The sequence below is a fragment of the Entelurus aequoreus genome, linkage group LG21 (genome assembly GCF_033978785.1).
Source record: "Entelurus aequoreus isolate RoL-2023_Sb linkage group LG21, RoL_Eaeq_v1.1, whole genome shotgun sequence".
Taxonomy (NCBI): domain Eukaryota; kingdom Metazoa; phylum Chordata; class Actinopteri; order Syngnathiformes; family Syngnathidae; genus Entelurus; species Entelurus aequoreus.
In genome coordinates, this window is record NC_084751.1 from 10,259,136 (window position 1) to 10,284,169 (window position 25,034).

General features: G+C 39.4%; 1 protein-coding gene and 1 long non-coding RNA gene across 4 annotated transcripts; one reads left to right on the forward strand and one right to left on the reverse strand.

Moving 5' to 3' along the window:
* Positions 1 to 2,035: 2,035 nt before the first annotated feature.
* Positions 2,036 to 24,935, reverse strand: LOC133638361 (sodium- and chloride-dependent GABA transporter 2-like). The gene is made up of 15 exons (XM_062030894.1): positions 24,916 to 24,935; positions 17,748 to 17,866; positions 17,426 to 17,560; positions 16,959 to 17,099; positions 16,802 to 16,874; positions 16,586 to 16,718; positions 14,442 to 14,576; positions 14,255 to 14,358; positions 9,249 to 9,373; positions 9,061 to 9,173; positions 8,838 to 8,975; positions 7,423 to 7,522; positions 5,274 to 5,374; positions 2,367 to 2,537; positions 2,036 to 2,256 (listed from the first exon to the last, which is right to left on the reverse strand). The coding sequence occupies exons 1-15, from the start codon at positions 24,933 to 24,935 to the stop codon at positions 2,152 to 2,154; spliced, it is 1,713 nt and encodes a 570-aa protein (XP_061886878.1). The 3' UTR covers positions 2,036 to 2,151.
* On the forward strand, positions 7,675 to 17,702 carry LOC133638363 (uncharacterized). 3 transcript variants are annotated; one of them, XR_009823621.1, is made up of 7 exons: positions 7,675 to 7,747; positions 8,856 to 8,966; positions 10,378 to 10,504; positions 11,292 to 11,501; positions 16,614 to 16,886; positions 16,970 to 17,035; positions 17,393 to 17,702. It is a non-coding gene; the product is annotated as an uncharacterized LOC133638363 (long non-coding RNA). The 3 variants fall into 3 exon arrangements; XR_009823620.1 differs by lacking the exon at positions 8,856 to 8,966; XR_009823622.1 differs by lacking the exons at positions 8,856 to 8,966; positions 10,378 to 10,504.
* Positions 24,936 to 25,034: the final 99 nt, after the last annotated feature.

Below are 25,034 nucleotides of genomic sequence, written 5' to 3' on the forward strand. Positions count from 1 at the left end.
AGCTGGCCACTGTGCTGTTCCAAAATGTCCGCTACAATCCGTGACGTCACGCGCAAACGTCATCATACCAAGACGTTTTCAGCCGGATATTTCCCGGGAAATTTAAAATTGCACTTTATAAGTTAACCCGGCCGTATTGGCATGTGTTGCAATGTTAAAGGCCTACTGAAAGCCACTACTAGCGACCACGCAGTCTGATAGTTTATATATCAATGATGAAATCTTAACATTGCAACACATTCCAATACGGCCGGGTTAACTTATAAAGTGACATTTTAAATTTCCCGCCACACTTCCGGTTGAAAAAGCCTTCGGAGGATGATGTATGCGCGTGACGTAGCCCGGGGAACAGAGGTATACCTTCCCCATTGAATACAATACCAAAAAAGCTCTGTTTTCATTTCATAATTCCCCAGTATTCTGGACATCTGTGTTGGTGAATCTTTTGCAATTTGTTTAATGAACAATGAAGACTGCAAAGAAGAAAGTTGTAGGTGGGATCGGTGTATTTGCGGCTGGCTGTAGCAACACAACAAGGATTACTCACTTGGATAGCAGACGCGCTAGCCGATGCTAACCGGCCACCGCACGGATGATCGGGTGAAGTCCTTCGTCGCGCCGTCGATCGCTGGAACGCAGGTGAGCACGGGTGTTGAGCAGATGAGGGCTGGCTGGCGTAGGTGGAGCGCTAATGTTTTTATCACAGCTCTGTGAGGTCCGGTTGCTAAGTTGCTAAGTCAGCCTTAGCGTCGTTAGCAACAGCATTGTTAAGCTTTACCAGGCTGAGATCTATTAACCGTGTAGTTACATGTACATGGTTTAATAGTATTGTTGATCTTCTGTCTATCCTTCCAGTCAGGGATTTATTTATTTTGTTTCTATCTGCATTTGAGACAGATGGTATCACGTTAGCCCATGCTAAAGAGCTTCATCGATGTATTGTCGTAGAGATAAAAGGCACTGAATGTCCATTTCGCATTCTCGACTCTCCTTTTCAAGAGGATATAGTATCCGAGGTGGTTTAAAATACAAATCCGTGATCCACAATAGAAAAAGGAGAGAGTGTGGAATCCAATGAGCCAGCTTGTACCTAAGTTACGGTCAGAGCCAAAAAAAATATGTATTTCACTGCATTCTAGTCCGTCACTCTAACGTTCCTCATCCACAAATCTTTCATCCTCGCTCAAATTAATGGGGTAATGGTCCGAATAGCTCTAGCTGTGTTGAAAACAATAGGAAAATATGAGGGAGTGAACAACTGACATCGTCATGCTACTTCCGGTAGGGGCAAGGTTTTTTTTTATCCGAGACCAAAAGTTGCAAACTTTATCGACGTTGTTCTATACTAAATCCTTTCAGCAAAAATATGGCAATATCGCAAAATGATCAAGTATGACACATAGAATGGATCTGCTATCCCCGTTTAAATAAAAAAAATTCATTTCAGTAGGCCTTTAAGAATTCATCATTGATATATAAACTATCAGACTGCGTGGTCGCTAGTAGTGGCTTTCAGTAGGCCTTTAAGTCGGGGTCCACGTTAATCAATTCATGGTAAATGGATAGATTTCGGGTCCTGATAAGGTCCTTCCTGTGGCAGTCCAATAGATCAAAGAAACCAACACCTCCATGGCGCATTCCATCGCACACAGTGGAGGTTTACAAGCAGTCCGCCTTTTGCTTGATGAGATCAAAGACAGCTTTTTGTCTTCACGCAGGGCAACCTGAACTCATAGCAAACAAGTTGTGTGATAACTTACATACAATTATTCCGACAATTACCTTTATTATCAACAGTACAATTGTTTCAAATGCAACAACACATATAGGTAATGAAAACTTGAAATACAAAATAAAGCAGATAAATGGAGGGGAAGAAAGAGCAGAGAACTGTATTAACCTTGTAGATTGTTATGGTAAGAATAGGTTCAGCTTTGTCAGTGTGCCGTGTGATACCCAGTTAGAACGTTAATATGTTTTTTTTCTTGATTGCCTATTGAAACGATGTTGTGTCAATATGTAGCTTCCGGGAGGCCAACTTGCCAAGCACAGACCGACGTAGTAGAATCTTAGATTGATGTTGTGGATGAATTGTTAATACAAAATAAGGCATTGATGTGTTTTGGACAGAACGAGTGTCATTTCTCTCATTCAGAGGGTCTCTGTGAAGGTCTGAAGTGCTTCTTGGTCTGCCGCCTTCCTTTTCAAGGCTGCACAAGGTAAGTCACTTGCTGGCGTGCACAGAACTTTGAGTCTCTGCAAAGGGGAAACGGTCATATAAAATCGATACAAATGGATGGCGTTTTAGCTACAAAACATCGCACAGACGAGCAACTTGTACATGTCTGTCCCCCACATGGGCACACCTGTCTTAAAGTTCCAGGCGTGACACTGACAGCGTAGACCATCCACAGTGGGACCAGGAGTGACGGCAACAGGGCCAAGACGCCGCCAACTGCGTATCCCCACCATGGGTATTCATAGGTGTTGTTGACTTTGAGCGGTTGGTGTGTGATCATGTTGTATAGCAGTGCGCACTGAAAGAAACAAGCACAGTCTAAAATACCGTATTTTCTGGACCATAGGAGGCACCGGAGTATTTTTTCTAAATGATGTAAACCAGGGGTCACCAACCTTTTTGAAACCAAGAGCTACTTCTTGGGTACTGATTAATGCGAAGGGCTACCAGTTTGATACACACTTAAATAAATTGCCAGAAATAGCCAATTTGCTCAATTTACCTGTAACTCTATGTTATTATTAATAATTAATTATATTTACACTTAATTGAACGGTTTAAAAGAGGAGAAAACACGAAAAAAAATGACAATTACATTTTGAAACATAGTTTATCTTCAATTTCGACTCTTTAAAATTCAAAATTCAACCAAAAAAAAGAAGAGAAAAACTTAAAAAAAGAATTTATGGAACATTAGTAATTTTTCCTGATTAAGATTAATTTTAGAATTTTGATGACATGTTTTAAATAGGTTTAAAATCCAATCTACACTTTGTTAGAATATATAACAAATTGGACCAAGCTATATTTCTAACAAAGACAAATCATTATTTCTTCTAGATTTTCCAGAACAAAAATTTTAAAGAAATTCAAAAGACTTTGAAATAAGATTTAAATTTGATTCTACAGATTTTCTAGATTTGCCAGAATATTTTTTTTGAATTTTAATCATAATAAGTTTGAAGAAATATTTCACAAATATTCTTCATCGAAAAAACAGAAGCTAAAATAAAGAATTGAATTAAAATGTATTTATTATTCTTTACAATAAAAAAAATAAATTTACTTGAACATTGATTTAAATTGTCAGGAAAGAAGAGGAAGGAATTTAAAAGGTAAAAAGGTATATGTGTTTAAAAATCCTAAAACCATTTTTAAGGTTGTATTTTTTCTCTAAAATTGTCTTTCTGAAAGTTATAAGAAGCAAAGTAAAAAAATTAATGAATTTATTTAAACAAGTGAAGACCAAGTCTTTAAAATATTTTCTTGGATTTTAAAATTCTATTTGAGTTTTGTCTCTCTTAGAATTAAAAATGTCGGGCAAAGCGAGACCAGCTTGCTAGTAAATAAATACAATTTAAAAAATAGAGGCAGCTCACTGGTAAGTGCTGCTATTTGAGCTATTTTTAGAACAGGCCGGCGGGCTACTCATCTGGTCCTTACGGGCTACCTGGTGCCCGCGGGCACCGCGTTGGTGACCCCTGATGTAAACCCACTACACTGGGATAGGATAGGTTAGGTCTTTATTGTGATGGCAACAAGTACAACGAAACTAGGTTTTCAGCACAAACTTGTTCAAGATTAGACAAACAAGCAGTGTACAGGGTTACAGAACAGGAACGCTGATGGGTCGCCACGAGGCGCCCCGTAAAAAGTGGGAAAAAGGTAAAACGCTGGGGAAGAAGATGAGTAAAAAAAATACAATCTAGACTGGGCTCCTAAGGGGGCCTAGTCTGGAGTGGGAAAAAAACCTCCATGCCATGCACACAAACATGTTACATTTAATCACGACAACTCGCAACAGAGGGGGTGAGGGCGTTGGGTCCCTGGAGGTCTACTGCTGCTATGAAATGCTGCCAGCCATCCATCACCCCGAAGGGGAATCAAGCAATCACTGGTAGTTTTTAGCGCTTCCATAGCGAAATATAAGTAAGAACTTTACACTACTTTCTTTATGTTAGAAATGGCAACAGCGGAGGATGAATGTTCCATAACAAGAAGATAGTGAAAAAGACGTTTATCGAATACGGTGTCGGGACGGACTACAGTGGCGGACGTGGGCAAATTTTCAGGACTTATGTAGAGCTCAAAAACCCATCAGCAGGTACCAGAAGGTAAGAAAAGTTGGTTTTGCACAACGGAAACAAAACGCCAGATAACATATGTCTGTTAATGGGTGCCATTTTGTGGTCCTTATACACACACCATAATAATACTTGTATCTCTGACTACGGTAGCCGTAAAGGGCCGACAATCCATCAAGCGGTGCGGCTTCAAAGTCGTACTAAAACATTTTGACAGATTTTTGAGCGCCGTGTGTAATGTTCTTTATTTTCAATGGAACATTTTAAGTTTTGGTGTGGTTTACTGCCATCATATTGCAGTCCACACGTATCTCTTATGTGTGACTGCCATCTACTCAGTGGCCTAGTGGTTAAGAGTGTCCGCCCTGAGATCGGTAGGTTGTGAGTTCAAACCTCGGGCCGAGTCATACCAAAGACTATAAAAATGGGAGCCATTACCTCCCTGCTTGGCACTCAGCATCAAGGGTTGGAATTGGGGGTTAAATCACCAAAAATGATTCCCGGGCGCGTCCACCGCTGCTGCTCACTGCTCCCCTCACCTCCCAGGGGGTGATCAAGGGTGATGGGTCAAATGCAGAGGACACATTTCACCACACCTAGTGTGTGTGTGACAATCATTGGTACTTGAACTTTACTTTACTGGTCAAACTTATCATTACACCATGTACCAAATAAAATTGCTTTGAGGTCGGTAAGCACAACCAGAATTATTCCGTACATTAGGCGCACCGGGTTGTAAGGCGCATTGTCAAGTTTTGAGAAAATGAAAGGATTTTATAGTCCGAAAAATACGGTATTTATGATGGCTCAGAAAATCTGACATACTAAGTATTGGATTACTTTCTTCTTCTGTAGGGACAACTTTATAGAAAGTAAACTTGGATATACTTTAAAGTAGTCAGTGTAGGTGTCTGAGTAGGGGGAGCTTCCAGAAGTGAAGTTATACTTACGGTGAAGAGAGCTGGTGTGATGTACCGCCAACAGTATTTCATAACAGGCCACGGTCGATAGCCAATCATGTCCTCTATGTTGTCATAGAGACGGTCAGCACCTAGAGAAAATAAACCATTAATTAGAATAACACCAAATATCTTGCTATAAAACACAAGTCCATCGAGCTCAGGGGTCTCCAACATTGTTTTGAAATGAAAATGGCCAAAAGTTACTCATTTTTGGTCACATTTATTTTCACCGTTTACTAAAACGAGCAAAGTAAAATGGTTTTGTCAACACAGTAATAAAGCGTTTCTATCCACAATTTTGTAATGAAACAAAAACCAAAAAAACCATACATGCAAATGGATACCAGTACTCAAACGTACAAATTCTGAGTACTTTTGTGTATGTCCGTGTGATAATATTTAGTTAATAATAACATCCCGGTATTGGTAATTTCACATTTAACACTGAGCTCGTAATGACAACTGTTCGGTCCGGTTGTTATGTTTTGAAGTCGAGTATATGGCCAACTCAGTTTCAGACCATCCCTTAAATCAGGGGTGCCCAAACTACGGCCAGCGTCCAAAATCCGGTCCGCGGGTAGTCTCGAGTAAAAAAAACCAAAACATAACAAAAATAAATAAATCTTAATTTTTTTTTTAATTTGTCCTTTCTCGCCCATCCATCAATCCATTTTCCACCGCTTGTTACTCTCGGGGTCCCCCAGGTTTTTTCCTAAGTCAGTGAACCGGAAGTGAAACGGACAGCGATGGAGGAGCGGGAGCCTCCCCAGCATCTGTGCTCTGTTGTGGGACCATAATACGGTTTGATATCTTTATATGTTAGGCCAGTACTAAAATAGAAATCAATAAACTTCTCCCATGGATGATTGGTAGGCTCCTCCATGGCTTTGTCTGTTTTACTTCCGGTTCACGGACATAGGAAAAAAAACCAAAACTTTTTTTTCCCTCTATGTCCCTTATACATATATATATATATATATATACACACATATATACATATATATATATATATATATATATATATATATATATATATATATATATATATATATATATAATATATATTATATATATATATATATATATATATATATATATATACATACATACATATATACATATACACATATTATATATATATATATATATATATATATATATATATATATATATATATATATATATATATATATATGTATATATATATATATATAATGCATATATATAATGCATATATATATATATATATATATATATATATATATATACAGTACAGGCCAAAAGTTTGGACACACCTTCTCATTCAATGCGTTTTCTTTATTTTTATGACTATTTACATTGTAGATTGTCACATCAAAACTATGAATGAACACATGTGGAGTTATGTACTTAACAATAAAAAGGTGAAATAACTGAAAACATGTTTTATGTTCTAGTTTCTTCAAAATGGCCACCCTTAGCTCTGATTACTGCTTTGCACACTCTTGGCATTCTCTCCATGAGCTTCAAGAGGTAGTCACCTGAAATGGTTTTCACTTCACAGGTGTCATAGTTTTGATGCCTTCAGTGACAATCCACAATGTAAAGAGTCATGAAAATAAATAAAAAACACATTGAAATGAGAAGGTGTGTCCAAACTTTTAGCCTGTACTGTATATATATATACACACACACACACACACACACACACACACACACACGCACACGCACACGCACACGCACACGCACACGCACACGCACACGCACACGCACACACGCACGCACGCACGAGTGCAGCTGACCCCGAAAGGGACAAGCGGTAGAAAATGGATGGATGGATATATTTATATAATCATCAGTAGCAGGTCTATTACATATTCAATGTAAATTAGCATCGAGCAAATGCGTAACCTTTTCGTACTTTTGAACGCTTTCTATCAGGTGTGTTTTGCTTTGTTGGCACGTAAAATTGTAACATCCCCTAGAGGCAGTGCGGCTGAGTCCACGCAGGGCGCTTGTTTACCAGCCAAGTGCTTGAGCCGGTGCTGTGTGCAGCAAAGATATCAAAATACGGCATCGTTTAATGAAATGCGTTACCAGGTACTGACGTGTTGGAGACCCCCGAGGCTGGCGAATGACTGTGGCCAACAGTGCATACCGTAGACCCATCCGATGCAGAGGGACTCAAGAATGGGTAAAAAGACAATACTCCCGAAGTAGGTGTAATAGTCCATCAAGAGGAAAACATAGAAGCCTCCCTGCAAAAAGTAGAGAATGCTTCACTTCCACAAAACCGCCAACACATCCATGAATAAGAAATGTATAGTATTTTGTTAAGAATACTCCATGTTTGTGTACATTTAGCTTTTATTTTGAAGCATTTTATCTGAAAGTGTCACTTCCGCTTCCTTCCTTACTTGCGCTACTTCGGGCGACTTGTTTTCTCTCCCCTGCTTGCAGTCACACAACTAGTCAATGACTATGTGAGTATTTGGACTTTGTACAAGACACGTTTGAAGTAATAATGGCGATGAATAAGTTAGTGTAATGTTTTAGTGGCGTTCTCAGAACATTAAAGTCGAAACTACAGCTGTAATGTTCAGTAGCTACTAGCTAGCATCTCACTGCTAACGCTAGTTGTTGCTAATGTGGCTAGTTTAGACATGATATTTTGAAAAGACAACATATTAACAGCTTGAATATATGTGTGCTGGTATTGTTTAAATCCATTTTATTCATACATATACTGTGTATGATTAGGGCTGGGCGATATGGCTGAACACCGTATCATTATATATGTTTTTTATATTGGTCGATATCGATAATTATTGATATTTTTTATGACCTATGGAAAATATGGACCCGTACAAAAATTTATAAAATATGAACTTTTTTTTTTTTCAAATGTAACCTTCTTCTTATTATAATCTCCTCAGCTGTCAAGGCAGAAAGAAAAGGAAATGTCGACACAACCATAGAAAACACTCAAAATATACATACATACATACATACACATATATATACACACACACACACACACACATACATACATACATACATACATACATACATACATACATACATATATATATATATACACACACATGTATATATATACATACATATGTGTATATATACACACATAAAATGGAACGTTTTATCGAACACATTTTTTTTACTAATATCGATTACTTGTCTATGGTGATATATATTGTTTTATCTGCCCAGCCCAATATATGATACGTACTTTGAGTTTGTAATTGGATAATTACGGTAATTAGATAACAGTATAATAAGTATTTACACTTGTGTATACAGATATTAACCTAATGTGGTGCACTGTGTGTATCTTCGACGGGCACAAATAAAGTTGGCAAGTCCACCTGTTAACATTATTTACACTATTCTCATAAAACAGTCTCAAAGTTTAATACGTAGCATATTTGAATAAAAAACAAGAAGTGGGCCACAAATGCCCCTCTAATCCACACTTTGGACACCCCCGCCCTACAGGCTGGTTTGCATAAAATGGTTGTCTGTTAAAAAGTTGAAGACATTTCACTAACAGCTCACCTCTGTGACCATTGTAAGTCCTGCAAAGAAGCTTCCAAAGCAGACGGCGAGAAGAAGGAGCTGACGTCGATACTTATTGACAAAGAATGAAGAAAACACATCGCGGATGCTGGTGGTCAGCGTCTCGATGTATGTAAACTAAAGCAAGGACACAGATTGTTTTATTATTGCAATTGATCTCCCGAACATGTAGTATATCTTATTTCATTCAAGGTGGTCTTGCCTGGGTGTCTAGTCCTACAAAGATCATCATTAAATAGAAGCCAATGGCCCAAATGTGAGGGAGGGGCATCAGACTCACAGCGCGAGGGTACGCAATGAACGCCAGTACTGGACCTGCACACATCACGTCAGTCAAACATGACAGCTGGGGAACTTTCATTCAAAAAATGTAGAGGCAAGCTTCCATACCCGATTCGACCACAACGGATACGTCCACGCCTTGCTCTTTGGCCATGAAGCCGAGCACAGAGAAGATGGCAAAGCCGGCCGTAAAGCTGGTAATACTGTTTAAAAGGCACAGCAACAAACTGTCCCTGTTGGGTCAAATATAAGCCAGTTAGTGCGGTCCAATTGTTTACTGTGAAATCTATGGTGTTTTTTTACAGTGCAGTACTGTAAATGGAACAAAAACATACCAATTTCCTACAATAAAATTCTGCTGATTGAGCAGCCAGTTTGTACTGTAAAGTCTACTGACTTTTTTTACTGTCATTTTCAGCGCACAGTAAGGGTGTAACAGTACACAAACATTTCGGTTCGGTACGTACCTCGGTTTAGAGGTCACGGTTCGGTTCATTTTCGGTACAGTAAGAAAACAACAAAATATAAATTTTTTGGTTATTTATTTACCAAATTTGTAAACAATGGCATAACATACATATACACACAGGGTCCATTGCCAGGGTTAATGTGGTCAACATATATAAAATAAAAACTAAATAAGATAAGGCTCAGAATGGTTTCTTAACAAAACCTTTCTACATATAAAGTGCTTTGAAAGGACATATTCCATACAATTGACCACTAAATGGTAACACCCCAATAAGTTTTTCAACTTGTTTAAGTCGGGGTCCACGTTAATCAACATTAAACTGCCTCAAGTTGTTGCTCAGATTAAATAAAATGACAAAACTTTTCTTCTACATATAAAAAGTGCAACATTAAACAGTTTCAAGTCAACTCAGCCTCAGATTAACCCCCCCCCCAGCCTGGCTAACTTGGCAGTAAGAGGATATATGGGCTCATTGTTCTTCCACCGTAGAAGTGGGTCAAAATCTAGTTTTTAATGCAATATGGACTTATATCTGCTGCTATAAAAACATTTGTTATTGCTTTAGCCCTGGGTTAGCATGTGTTATGAGAGTAGCATATGTGTGTGTGTGGCCCTTTAATATGTGACAGCATGTGAGGTGAGTGTGTGGGCGAGCAAGGTGAGGGAGCGGTAGGTGAGTGGCTAGTCTTTTGTTGGATTGGTTGTGTGCAAGACCTCAATAAAGCCACGATTTGCAACTAATCGCCGGACTCGTCATTTACCCAGGAGTCCGGAGCTGTGGAGACCCACTGCCGGGTAGAGTGAAGGGTGTTGCCCCCGAGGATACATCGGCCCTGGAGGAGTGTCTCCCCTGCGCTCCTCGACTACGGTCTGGGAGCCGGAAGCAGGAAAGGTGCAACACATGTTTGACGTGTTGTCAGAAGCAGCTGCTGAACAATGTCGGCAAACCTCCGTCCTCCATTGTTGTATCGCGCAGCCAAAGTGTTCCCAAACGGGAGATCTTAACGAGGCAGGAGTTGTCTTCCAGCTCTGGCTTTTACATGTCGTCGTAGCCCGGTCGCTGATAGCATGTGTACTCGTTCGGTACACCTCCGAACCGAACCCCCGTACCGAAACGGTTCAATACAAATACACGTACCGTTACACCCCTAGCACAAAGTAAATGCATCTAATCTTTAAACCTCACTCTTCTGTACTAGCTATTAGGCTTGTACACTGACCCGGCTGCAAAAAAAACATTTAAAAGGGGAACTGCCCTTTTATATTTTATTTTGCCAAACGTTCAAAATCATGATGAAAGACAAGAATACACTTGTTTTTTTGTAATATATTTTAAAGATGATAAAAAATGGGAGTCACTGTTGTAGCCTTCAAAGCCTCTAAAACAACTTTAAAACCCTCCATCAACCTTTTTTATTCACACTGCAAATCTATATATAATTTAGTAACAGACATGATCATAACATTATGTACAACATTTACCATATTTTGGTCAATTTATGCACAGCCGCATTTATTTCTGTTTCCATAGCAGCGCACTTCCGACTTCCTACAACAAATGTGTTCCTACTCCCGGGTTCAAACACGAGAGTGTTTTCTAATCATGGCAGACTTGGTAACAGACAACGAAGGCGACTATATTTAGACAAATGAGGATTCACGACCCTATCTTTTTGAAGCTGAATATATGGAGGATGAACTGCTGCATATAGAAGCGAGCACGAAGAAGAGGCTGAAACGTTGGAGCAGACGGAAACCGAGAGAGTGGGACATGGTCACGCTGCGAATCTGGAACTTTGAGCCAAGCTATGCCGAATGAATGCATTGTTTGCCAAAATCAACTGGACACATCCCCGGCCAGCTGGACCAAACGGACGACTGTCCATCGAGTAAGTCACTATACTCTTGATCATGATACATGCAGCACATCACCGTACACTAAAGTGCATACGCTGTCGGGCTAACTGTGTTCAAACAAAACATGAAATAATACTTAACAGAGACTGTAAGATGATTGTTCACGTTTTTTGACGGCCTGTAAATGATATGGCAGGTCATCTGGGTATCTGTCCTGCCTTGTTCCACTGTCATATCCATGGTCAGGGGGGTTATAGTCATTATGGTGGCCTCTATAATCAGGAGAGTATTCTCTTTTGCACCCATAGTAGCTCTTGGACTAATTTGTTGATAAGGCTTAGCAGGATGACTATTCATTCCTGCTGGATGGATAACTTAGATGAGGTGGATGAGTGTCATAAGGGGGATGATGTTGGATGGCAAGTTGATAAACCGATCATTATAGCACACATAGCCCTCCTTGTATATGGGGTGGTACTTGACATCAGACATCATTTGACTTGGTGCAGCTTTATATTGCGGTTGTTGGATATCTTTGGACTGGTGGTGAGCTTTACTGTGTGGTGGACAGTCTTTGTCGTCATAGTGAAGCAGCTCTTGAAACTCATTGTCTGTCACCCCAAAATTGTATTGCGAGTAAGGAGTTGAAATACCAGAAGTAAATTGTGACCCAGCACTGCCTGAGATCCTCAACTGCGTCAGGTCGGCTGTCTCGTGGAGATGGGGAAGCATCCCTGCTTACCGGTGGGGCACTTAATGGCTGATGTGGGCCTTGATGACCACTAGATGGTGTCGGCTTACAGGTATGTGCTGTGTGGTCGATGTTTCCTCCCTTTGGGGTCCGGACTGGAACAGATTCAGTGAGGACGCTGTGGGAAGACTGGCTCTTGTATGTAAGACGTTTGACATCTTTGTGCAACTGGTCATTTTCCTCCTTCATGTTCTGGAAAGATCTGTGAATTTCTGGAGAAAATATTCATCTGGCCTGCTCATCACCAGGGACGTAGTACCTCGTAGCGCAACTGACCTCGTAGTCCTGACAATATGATGGCGGCTGTCTTGCTCTTTGTGGGCGATCCATAGCACTGGGCTTTCTTCATGTGGCCTGAACATATTTACTAAAGTGGTTGCTTAATCCAGTGTTTTTCAACCTCTTTTGAGGCAAGGCACATTGTTTATTAAAAAATCCGGAGGCACGCCACCAGCAGAAAACGTTAAAAAATGAAACTCCACCAGGTCGTCGTGCCTTATTTTGAGTTTGTTGGTGTTTTCCTGTGTGTAGTGCTTTAGTTCTTGTCTTGCGCTGTTATTTTGGTGGCCCTTCCTGTTTTGTTGGTGTTTTCCTGCTTTGTGTTAGCAAGCAAGGCTATTTATGTTGTTGCTATCCTTCTTTGTGTGGACATTGTTGATTGTCATGTCATGTACGGATGTACTTTGTGGACAATGTAAGTTTTTGCTATCGTCCAGCATTCTGTTTCTGTTTACTTTGTAGCCAGTTCAGTTTTACTTTCGTTTTGCATAGCCATTGCCTTTTCCTTTCCCTTTCGTTAATTTTTGGTTTAAGCATTACATACCTTTTACCTGCACACTGCCTCCCGCTGTGGTCGGCATATTGGGATCACAACAAACCATCCTCGTCTCACCCGACACATTCCGACTTTTGCAAAGCAATTAACTATCAGCTGCCACCTACTGACATGGAGTATTACGTGGTTACCATGCTGAGTTTTACACAACACCGACACTAAGCAACGGCACATTATTTGCAGATTATAACTATTGTTTTGCAAAAAATATTTTTGGACCAATTTAGTTGAAGTTGCATAATTTCCCACGGCACACCATAGTGGACAATATCTGGTTGAAAAACACTGGCTTATTTCAAAGAGGTTCATTAGGTCTTCAAAAAAATTATGTAATCTGTTATTCTTATTGGTTGGTTGCTTGTTTCCGGCTCGAAGGACCAAAAATTGTAGTGACGACTATGACCGGTTTTAATTTGGATTAGCAATCACTTCAGGGTGTCGGGTCAGGACAGCAATCATGCGTTCAAGTGCAGGAGAAATAATAGATTGTCAAAGTCGGGGGGTGTATATTGTAGCGTCCCGGAAGAGTTAGTGCTGCAAGGGGTTCTGGGTATTTGTTCTGTATTGTTTATGTTGTGTTACGGTGCGGATGTTCTCCCGAAATGTGTTTGTCATTCTTGTTTGGTGTGGGTTCACAGTGTGGCGCATATTTGTAACAGTGTTAATGTTGTTTATACGGCCACCCTCAGTGTGACCTGTATGGCTGTTGACCAAGTATGCCTTGCATTCACTTGTGTGTGTGAAAAGCCGTAGATATTATGTGACTGGGCCGGCACGCAAAGGCAGTGCCTTTAAGGTTAATTGGCGCTCTGTACTTCTCCCTACGTCCGTGTACCACTCCGTACAGCGGCGTTTTAAAAAGTCATACATTTTACTTTTTGAAACCGATACTGATAATTTCCCATATTACATTTTAAAGCATTTATCGGCCGATAATATCGGCAGTCCGATATTATCGGACATCTCTAATTGAGATGGCTGCTACCAACACAGCCGAATCGCTCACTTGTCAAACCAGATATCCGGTTGAATCGATTTATCTTTCACAACCCTACCAGCTATACACTGACTACTCTAAAGTATATCCAGATATTAATGTCTATCCTATAGTCTCTTTGAGAAATTGCTGAAAAAGAGGGGCGCACTCACTTTTGTGAAGCACTGTATTCCAAGCGCAAATGAAAAAGTGAAATACTTACCTGTAGCAATTGTTGTTGTACTTGTTGTAGCTACTTAAAGATGTCAGCACCCCACTGCCAATTATATAGGAGTATAGGATCTGGCTGGCCGCATCAAGCCAAACCTGAAGATGAAGTAAGTTCACTTAGCACGATCTCCTACGATAAGTGTGGCGATAACATCATGAGATAGCAAAAATTCTACTACCGTTGAATCGCTGAGGCGTGTCAGGTCTGGGTAGAGGTAGAAGGTCAGCCCATCTTTGGCTCCTGGTAACGTCAGACCACGAACAAGCAATGCCAAAAGTATGACGTATGGAAACGTGGCAGTGAAGTACAGCACCTAGATCAGGGGTGTCACACTCATTTTAGTTCAGGGGTCGCATGGAGGAAAATCTATTCCCACGCGGGCCAGACTAGTAAAATCATGGCATGATAATTAAAAAATAAAGACAACTTTAAAATTGTTTTCGTTGTCTTACTTTGGCCAAAAATAGAACACGCACATTCTGAAAAGTAACAGTACAAATAAATACTCTTGGTAAAACACTTTAAATTAGTGGAAAATCCTGAGGGGAAAAAATGGTGCAGTTCAAAAACATGATGAAGAACACAATGAACTGAGACTTTGTCTCAGTGTATTTACACAGCCATTTAACTTTAAGCACTTCCTGTTTATGTCAGGGCTTGGTAAAAAGGATCGGACTCAGATGCAGAGTAGGGAACTTTTACAGGCTTTTATTTTGGCAGCTTCCTTTCACCTCCAAAGTCAAGGAATACAAAACCTATATTCAACCAAAAAACTAATCGGCGAAAAAGGTTCCAAAAAATAGGAACAACCGAAAATCACTCCGAACGGAGGAAAACACAAAAGCAAAGACGAACTATAATTGGCGCAGTATATGCTATAAAACGTATTAACAAAAAGCGCTCCAACAGGAGGAAGAACCAACAGCTATGAAAAATTCTACACTAATAAAGTTTAACAAAAATAGTCACTCAAAAATTGAGGAAGGAATGAAAAATAACTGATAACTTACCACTTCGGCTGAATAAACTCAATAACAAAAATCACTCTGCTGAGGAGGAAGAAAGGAAAACTCAAAATAGCCACGAAGGGATTCAAGATCAAGGAACATAAGCAGGAGACAAGGCAAGACATGGGCATGGGCGCTAGATAGTACAAATAAACGAGACAATCTGGCACAGAACAAAGGGAGGAGTGGGGTTATAAGACACATGAGGTTAATAGGGAACAGGTGGAAACAATCAGGGAACAGGGATGACGTCAGACTGATGACACAAAAGGAAGGGCAAGTGACCTGAAACGAGAGGAGAGTTACTTTTCAAACTAAAACATGCAAATCACAAGACAGAAAAAACCAAGACAAGACATCCCTCACCGCGGTGTGACAGTTTAGCGTTCAATTCAGTTCAGGTGTTTGGAAAAGCAACCAAGTGTTTCCTCAAACCATCACATTGGTGACATCCGCAACTGCCACAAGTTACAACACATTATTATCATCATTCAAATATTACAATTATAATATAAACAAAAAAAATATCAGAATGACGCCATACTAGCCGAATTAAAGGTAACGTAACTGCAAACTTAACCTATGTGAACGTGGTATATTTAAGCATAAAATAAAATAGAAATGTAGAAACATACATTTTTACAATGGAGTTCAGAGTGCACATCGTGCTGTCAACAATTTGCGAGCACTGCACGGAATTCTAACTACAAAGATGATGGTCATGTTGACGTAAGTCTTTGCATCTTACTGTCTCGTTATTTTATCTGTTGAGTGGATAATTTACAATAAAAAAAGGTTAGTCTGCCACCAGCCACAACAGGAGCAGCTGATTGCTTGCAACTGCACTGATTGGAGTAGTGGCAGCCAATCCAGACGGTGCTTAAAGTTAGCTGATACTTCATCTTTAAATAGTGTAATGTGTGATGTGGTTAGCAGTTTCTTTCAGGCATTCGGGCGGAAGGCGGGGTACACCCTGGACAAGTCGCCACCTCATCACAGGGCCAACACAGATAGACAGACAACATTCACACTCACATTCACAAACTAGGGCCAATTTAGTGTTGCCAATCAGCCTATCCCCAGGTGCATGTCTTTGGAGGTGGGAGGGAACCCACGCAGTCACGGGGAGAACATGCAAACTCCACACAGGGCAGCACGGTGGAACAGGGGTTAGTGCATGTGCCTCACAATACGAAGGTCCTGAGTTCAATCCCGGGCTCGGGATCTTTCTGTGTGGAGTGCAGATCTGTTTTCCAATAAAATATTATTGTATATGAAATTGCTATTAAGTGTCAGGTATTTAAAACTTGTTCACCTTGCCTGTGTTCTTGATTCCCTTGCAGATACAGACGTAAACCAATATCCAGGAAAGAAGAAGACAAAGGGCCAAGTCCCAGCGAATGTTTCCCATTTCATCAACTCCGCTTGATAGCCCCAAAATTCTTCTCCTGTGACAGAAATCCGAGGAAAAACACTCATATACACACACACACACACACACACACACACACACATGTGATGTGGTACTTACTCCCAATACTCTACAACTGAAGATGTGTTGTTTGTGGACTCTGGCAGAGTTTGGTTGTGTCCCAGACATGTATCTTTCATGCGAGGTGAGAGTTTAATTTGTACACATCAGTATAGTGTATTACCACAAAAAATATACATATATATATTTATAGTACCTGTGTTCCAGCTGTTGAGACAGTTAGCCCACGGAAGTTCCGAATGGAAGGACGAGAAGAGGAAGAGGAATTCCCAGGTCAGGATGATAATGTAATGAATGCTTGTGCAGGCGACAATCACCTGGCTGCCATATCCTATACCTGTACATAAACATATCATGCTTATGTCTTCCTATACCTGTACATAAACATATCATGCTTATGTCTTCCTATACCTGTACATAAACATATCATGCTTATGTCTTCCTATACCTGTACATAAACATATCATGCTTATGTCTTCCTATACCTGTACATAAACATATCATGCTTATGTCTTCCTATACCTGTACATAAACATATCATGCTTATGTCTTCCTATACCTGTACATAAACATATCATGCTTATGTCTTCCTATACCTGTACATAAACATATCATGCTTATTATGTCCAGCCAGGTCAAAAAGACGGATGTCATGTCATTCACCTCCAAAAAGAGGGCAGATTTTCCTCCAACATGTTATTGCACCTTGACTGGTGTACTGGCCCAGTGATGTCTCCAGGATGAAGAGAGGGACGCCACAGGTGAACAGGAACAAAAAGTATGGTATGAGGAAGACACCTTTTAAGCCAAAATTCAATCTGTTAGTTCAATAGTCCTCAAACTTTTCTCATTCATATTTTGCTTTTTCAAGTACCAGTTTTTTTCCACCTACGGTTTGTCTTGCTATGTATTTATTCTGAAATGTAGCAATAAAACACATATGCAGAAATTATTTTGTATTCAAATTTAAAGAAATTATATTTACCTCCTCCATTTTTGGAACAAAGGTATGGAAATCTCCAGATATTCCCATAGCCAACAATACTACCAGCCACAGCCAAGAAGTACTCTATTTTTTTGGACCACTGCTCTCTCTGCTGGCCTCTGGGTGCCGGTTCTGCTTTACTTTCAAGGTTTTCCGGGTTCATTGGGAAGTGATCCATGTTGACCTTTAGTTAGGGTGGGTGTCATAAAACTGTAACAATATCAAGTTTTGAGTTGAAATGGCCACACGTATCAGTATATATATATACAGTATCAGTGGCGTGCGGTGAGGTTCATGTCTGGTGAGGCACTGACTTCATCACAGTCAGATTTACAAACATATGAACCCTAAATAGTATCTTATTCACCATGTGATTGGCAGCAGTTAACAGGTTGTGTTTAAAAGCTCATACCAGCATTCTTCCCTGCTTGGCACTCAGCATCAAGGGTTGGAATTGGGGGTTAAATCACCAAAAATTATTCCCGGGCACGGCGCCGCTGCTGCCCACTGCTCCCCTCACCTCCCAGGGGGTGAACAAGGGGATGGGTCAAATGCAGAGGACACATTTCACCACACCTAGTGTGTGTGTGACAATCATTGGTACTTTAACTTAACTTTACACTTACAAACTGTAGCATGCACACAAAAAAGCACATTTAATTAAAAAAAACATTATTATGGTCTTACCTTTACTTATAAGTGCGGGAGCAGTGGTGTTCGTGTTGGAAGAGTTGTGAATGAATTAAATATGAAATCCGCGCTGCCGTCTGCAGGTGTACCTAATGTTGTGTCCCTGTTCACGGCTTCTCCGGCGCGCCGCGCGAGCATTGTTGTTTTTGCACTTTTTGGCTTCTTGTTAAGTGACTTTTTTTGGGTGGATTCGGTCTTGCACGTGGAGGGTTTGGGTGTGGGCCTTGGTTGGTGTGGCCGCGGCGCTCCCGTCGGGGGTGCATTCTGCGGCGGAGGTGCTTGGCACCAGGAGGCGGGGTTATGAGACGAGCCTCCAGTTTAATGATCGCTCAGCACAAGAAATACGTGACACACATACAGTTGTTGACAAAATACACTGTACATTATATACCTCAGCTAACTAAACTATGGAAATGTATAATATAATTCATATAGCAATACGGTCTCACTGCACAGCAGGCCAGCAGTTAGCCGAGTCATTGCGCACAATCCATGTTGAGGCACAAATCAGTGACGTGCCTCAACTGGCTGCTGATCACCGCACCGTCTCTTCTCAGTATTTGAACGGCAAATGTGAAAATAAAAATAAAAATAATCTAAAACTGGTGAAATTAAATGGAAAATAACTTTAGTATAATCACTGGATACATATAACAATTTAATAAATTTTTTTTCTTTTTACTTTTTTTTTTCTTTCCATGATGGCAGGTGAGGCCGTGCCTCCCCTGCCTCTAGTGACGGCACGCCACTGTACAGTATATGTGTGTATGTTTGTATATTAAAGTCACTGAACATATACTGTAAATAAATGGGGTGTCACTAGGATTAAAATATAGTAGTGGCATAACAATCATGGATGTCATCTGGTCTAAGTTGAGGTGATTTCAACCCCCTAAAATATATGTACATACACTCACAGTCAAACATTGGTTTTCGAACCTACCACTTTTTCTATAAGATTTTCAAAACATTTTATTTTCGAATTTTTGTCATGTTTAAGGGGCAGCACGGTGGTACATTGGTTAGTGCATGTGCCTCACAATACGAAGGTCCTGAGTTCAATCCCGGGCTCTGGATCTTTCTGTGTGGAGTTTGCATGTTCTCCCCGTGACTGCGTGGGTTCCCTCCGGGTACTCCGGCTTCCTCCCACCTCCAAAGACATGCACCTGGGGATAGGTTGATTGGCAACACTAAATGGGCCCTAGTGTGTGAATGTGAGTGTGAATGTTGTCTGTCTATCTGTGTTGGCCCTGCGACGAGGTGGCGACTTGTCCAGGGTGTACCCTGCCTCCTGCCCGAATGCAGCTGAGATAGGCTCCAGCACCCCCCGCGACCCCCTAACCGGACAAGCGGTAGAAAATGGATGGATGGATGTCATGTTTAAACATTGCTTGTAACAAACTAGATAGTTTGCTCACATGTCATTAAACCGAACCCAAAACATCATCCCGCGGCTTGGTGACTCAGACTACACTGTTTATTTAACGAGTTATTGGATACCGTATATTACCATATAAACGCCCTTGTGCAAATAACCGCCCATGTCCTAATAGTCGCCCGGGGTCTGACCCCATTTTGTGAATTAACCGCCTCTTCCTAATAATCGCCCATGTCCAAATAGCATGGGCTGTTATTTGCATAATTTTGATAAAATCATATTGATTTCATTAAACCCAATTTATAAGCTAAAAGGAAAATCAAAGGTGCAGTAATTACGGTAACAGCAGACGTTACGTGAGGATTCTGGGTAATCAATATATTGCAATGGGTCACCGCATATAGCGTAACACACGCTCAACGACATCAACAAACCCACGAGGAAAAGTTTCAGCATGGCCAGCAATAATAGCAGTGAGTTGAATGAACAGGATACCGGTACACCACAACTGATGGACGGGAATACTTTAAGGGGGAAGAAGAACAGAAAGTTTGACTTAAAGTTCAAGCTAGCGGTTGTGAAGTATGCAGAGCAGAATTCTGGTTTGACAGCGGCCAGGCAGTTTAACGTTGACCCAAAACGTGTACGAGAATGGAAACAGAAAAAGGGAGAACTACTATCTCAGTCGGCAATCGATGGAAAACGGGCTCGCTTATCTGGTGGAGGTAGGAAGAAAGTGAGCGACAAGCTTGATGCTAATTTGTGTCAGTGGATACATCACGTATGCTGTTTTATTTAAAACTTGAAGTACTGTAGCCTTTATTTTATTTAAATGACAGTATTATTGTTCTGTTTTGATGGTGGGTTTTTTACTTGAGTACTTGGTACCATAATTTTATTTTTCCTGTATGTTGCTTTATTTAAAACTTGGAATACTGTAGCCTTTATTTTATTTAAGTGACAGTATTATTGTTGTGTTTTGATGGTGGGTTTTATACTTGAGTACTTGGTACCATCATTTTATTTTAAAAAGTTTATTTATTTTTAGTATTGGTATTCTATTTGACAATTGTTGCTCTACTGCCATGTTGAGTCCTTGTTGATCTCTTGTCTTTTGATAGCCTACCTCATGTTGATCTCTTGTTTTTTTGTTTGTATGTTTACAATAGCTTTTACATTTTAAGTTTTTTGTACGAAAAAAAAAATACTGGACAGTAACCATTGTAACCAAATAATGGCCTGGTGCAGGCTGGTGTAAAAATAATAAAAAGCCTTGTGCAAATAACCGCTCATGTCCTAATAGCCGCTAATAATCCCCATTTTGTGAAATAAACGCCTGGGCTACTATTTGGTAATATACGGTAAGTCAACATACAGCCAAAGAAAGTTGCTTTTGATAAGGAAGGTGAGATACACGATTGAATTCAAGAAATAACTCGTAGCAATCTGCGAAGGGAAATGATTCAAAAATGGTTATGGAAAAAACTGCTTTGATTTTCCCAGGCTTTCGCGGTCCAAATACAATGATGTGGCGGGCCAGATTTGGCCCTTGGGCATCGAGTTTGACATCTGTGCTTTAGTAAATCAGTATGTGGAATTAAATGATGGAATGGATTAAGCAAATATGTCAAACAAAGCACTAATATTATTCACTTTAGAATTATGACAAACGTCTTAAGCTTATTGAAAATAAATTATTATTCATCTCATTATGTTAAAGTTAAAGTACCAATGATTGTCACACACACACTAGGTGTGGTGAAATTTGTCCTCTGCATTTGACCCATCCCCTTGGGGAGCAGTGGGCAGCAGCGGCGCCGCGCCCGGGAATCATTTTGGTGATTTAACCCCCAATTCCAACCCTTGATGCTGAGTGCCAAGCAGGGAGGTAATGGGTCCCATTTTTATAGTCTTTGGTATGACTCGGCTGGGATTTGAACTCCAACCTACCGATCTCAGAGTGTCTATGTGAATCATAAGTGACTTAACTATTCACGAGGAGAAAACTGTTGTATTCAGAATGAGTTGATGCAATTTGTGTACAAATGAAGAACAGGAAGAGAACATGTTAGTACTGGAATTGCTTTGAGGTCGAAAAGGGGAAGGATTAAGTTAACTCTGCATCTTAGTACTCCTTTTCGGACATGTAAAGAAAAATGAAAATATGTGATTAAAATTGTAAACATGTTAGAAATATACAACCAACCACCTTAGCCTTTTTTATTTTATTTTACAGGCCACCCCAAAATAGACCTACACATTTCCATAATATAGAAAAATTATATATATATATATATATATATATATATATATATATATATTGCTTTGTGTGCTACTCCAGGCAGAGAGTTACATTTAGCTTCTAGTTATGACATTTCAGTACAATAAATATGCACAAATCATCTCCACCTCTTGAAAAACCCTAAAACAATAACTGAACATGCTGGAGAAAATAAAATAGAATATATTTACCTTGCGCTGCTGCAGAGTGTTTGCCTTCAACAATAATATCAGACACTATCTAAATGGGCATGAAGTGTTTTTTTTATTTAGGAGTGGCCTGTGGAATTAGCATAACCAGTATCACCAGTATAATTATTATCAGCTGGCAAATACTGCTTGGATCTTTTCTATTTAACTGGCAGCCCAGGGGCCTATTATGCTGCCCGAGAATGGCGTAGCAGCAGATTCCTAATAACTCTAGAATTCTGTCATCTTTGACAGCTTTTTTGCGGTAAGTCATCAAAAACAGCTGATTCTCAGGAAAAAAATTTGAATAACAATAACAGTGCTCTCGGCCCATAGCTGTGGCCCCCAAAACAAATAAGTTGGCTTAGACCAGAAGGTCAAACTGGTTTTCATTGAGGGCCACATGGCAGTTATGGCTGCCATCAGAGGGCCGCTTGTAACAATGAATCATTTTTTGAATTTGCCTCTGGATTTCATTATTAATTATATAAATTGTTCTAAGTAGACTGTCGATTTTACAGTAAAAACTTTACATTTACAAAATTTTACTGAAAAGTATAGTGTTTTTTTTGGGGTTTTTTTACAACATTTTACAGTCAATTGAAAAATTACGGGGTTATAGAAAAAGCTGGCAGCTTAGTTGCCAGAATTTTTGTATTAAATTGACATTGTTTTTACAACATTATATTGTTCAAGGAAAAGCAGTACAAGTTATTTTTTTATTCTGGCAACTTGGCTGCCAGTTTTTCTACCGTAAAAACAAATATACCGTCTTTCCATTTACAGTAATACATCATTAAAAACAACAACCGTAGATTTTACAGTCAAAACTGGCAGCTCAGTCAACACAATTTTAACGCAAAAAACAGTAGTAGTTTTTTTCAATTTACAGTAATATGCTGCAAAGAACAACGTAACATTTATTATCATTTTTATTAATTTAATGGGTAGTTTGCTGTAAATTTAAGTATTTTTACTTAGACAAAACATGTTTGGAAAGTATGATAATATACTGTAATATTTGTTGCAATATTTGATACTATTAAAGTTTAAAATGTATGCAATTTCAAGCAGTACATATATTTTTTCTGTCAAAATGAAAAAAATAAATTACATTTAGTGAAAAAATATGAAGTCCTTTATTGACACATATAATTTCCAAGCTGTAGTTTTTAATTTACAGTAATATGCTGTAAAGAACGTACAATTTATTGTAATTTTTAATAATTTGATGGGTAGTTTGCTGTAAATTTAAGTATTTTTACTTAGACAAAACATGTTTGGAAAGGATGATAATATACTGTAATATTTGTTGCAATATTGGATACTTTAAATTTTCCTGAGGGAACTCTCCTGAAGGAATCAATAAAGTACTATCTATCTATCTATCTATCTATCTATCTATCTATCTATCTATCTATCTATCTATCTATCTATCTATCTATCTATCTATCTATCTATCTATCTATCTACTATTAAAGTTTAAAATGTATGCAATTTCAAGCAGAACATATTTTTTTGCTGTCAAAATGAAAAAAATCAATTACATTTAGTGAGAAAAAATTAAGTACTTTATTGACACATATCATTTCCAGGTGTTTGCGGACCAGATAAAATTATGTTGCGGGCCAGATCTGGCCCCCGGGCCTTGAGTTTGTCACCTGTGGGTTAGATCAGTGGTCCCCAACCACCGGGCCATGGCCCGGTACCGGTCCGCGGACCGATTGGTACCGGGCCGCACAAGAAATGTAAAAAAAAAATTTAAATTTTTTTTTAAATTTTTTTTTTTTTTTTATGAAATCAACATAAAAAACACAATATATACATTATATATCAATATAGATCAATACAGTCTGCAGGGATACAGTCCGTAAGCACATATGATTGTATTTATTTATGTAAAAAAATATATATATATATTATTATTATTATTTTTTTTTTTTTTAAATACACCCCCGCCCCACCCACCCACCGGTCCGTGGGACAAATTTTCAAGCGTTGACCGGTCCGCAGCTACAAAAAGGTTGGGGACCACCGGGTTAGATGATCGGACGAGACACAGTGCTTTTACGCAAAACCCTTGGGTACCTGTTTTTGTGTATTTGGGATCCACATAAATCCGAATATTTGAAATCAAATATGCTTCCTCCAAATGAGCCGTTTGGAATTTGAGACTTTAGCTATGTTATTTGCCATGGTTGCATTGTGGATATGTCCATATATGGTAAAGGTTTACCCGAAGAGCTTTGCGTGAGTCCGCCATTGTCGTCCAAAGATATAGTCACCAAGGTCCTTTTTCTCTATCCTCTTGTCATGGGGCAGACTGGCTCGTACATGCACATGCATCCTCCGCTGTTGCCTTATCTAATACAAAGTAGCATAGAGGTCAAACTTATATCTGTCAGTAGACTCTATATGGAAGCGCTAAAGACGGTAAGAAAGCGGCTTGAAAATGGTCTGTAAAACTTAAATCTATGCAACATTTTGACCAAAGACCCACCTTTACATGTTATGTAGACCACAAATAAGTGTTTTAAATGTAGAAAATAAATCATTATATGATCCCTTTAATATACACTTAGCTGATGTAAATTACTGCCTACACAAACGGTAATGTTCTAAAAAGTCAACTGTTGTTTGAGTGTACACATGACTAAGTCAATAAACTCCATTTGAAGTGTTAATTACCAGTGGTTAAACAAAGAAGAAGAAAGTAATACAACCACAGACGTTATTATAACTAATTCAAC

What these genes read in the sequence shown, in the direction of transcription:
- LOC133638361 (XM_062030894.1), bottom strand. Translation starts at nt 24,935, where the DNA reads ATGTGTACACTCAAACAACA. An exon ending in TCAGTTGTAGAGTATTGGGA is followed by an intron (nt 16,719 to 16,801) that starts GTAAGTACCACA and finishes TTTCTGTCACAG; the next exon opens with GAGAAGAATTTTGGGGCTAT. An exon ending in TACAACAACAATTGCTACAG is followed by an intron (nt 9,374 to 14,254) that starts GTAAGTATTTCA and finishes TTGACCCAACAG; the next exon opens with GGACAGTTTGTTGCTGTGCC.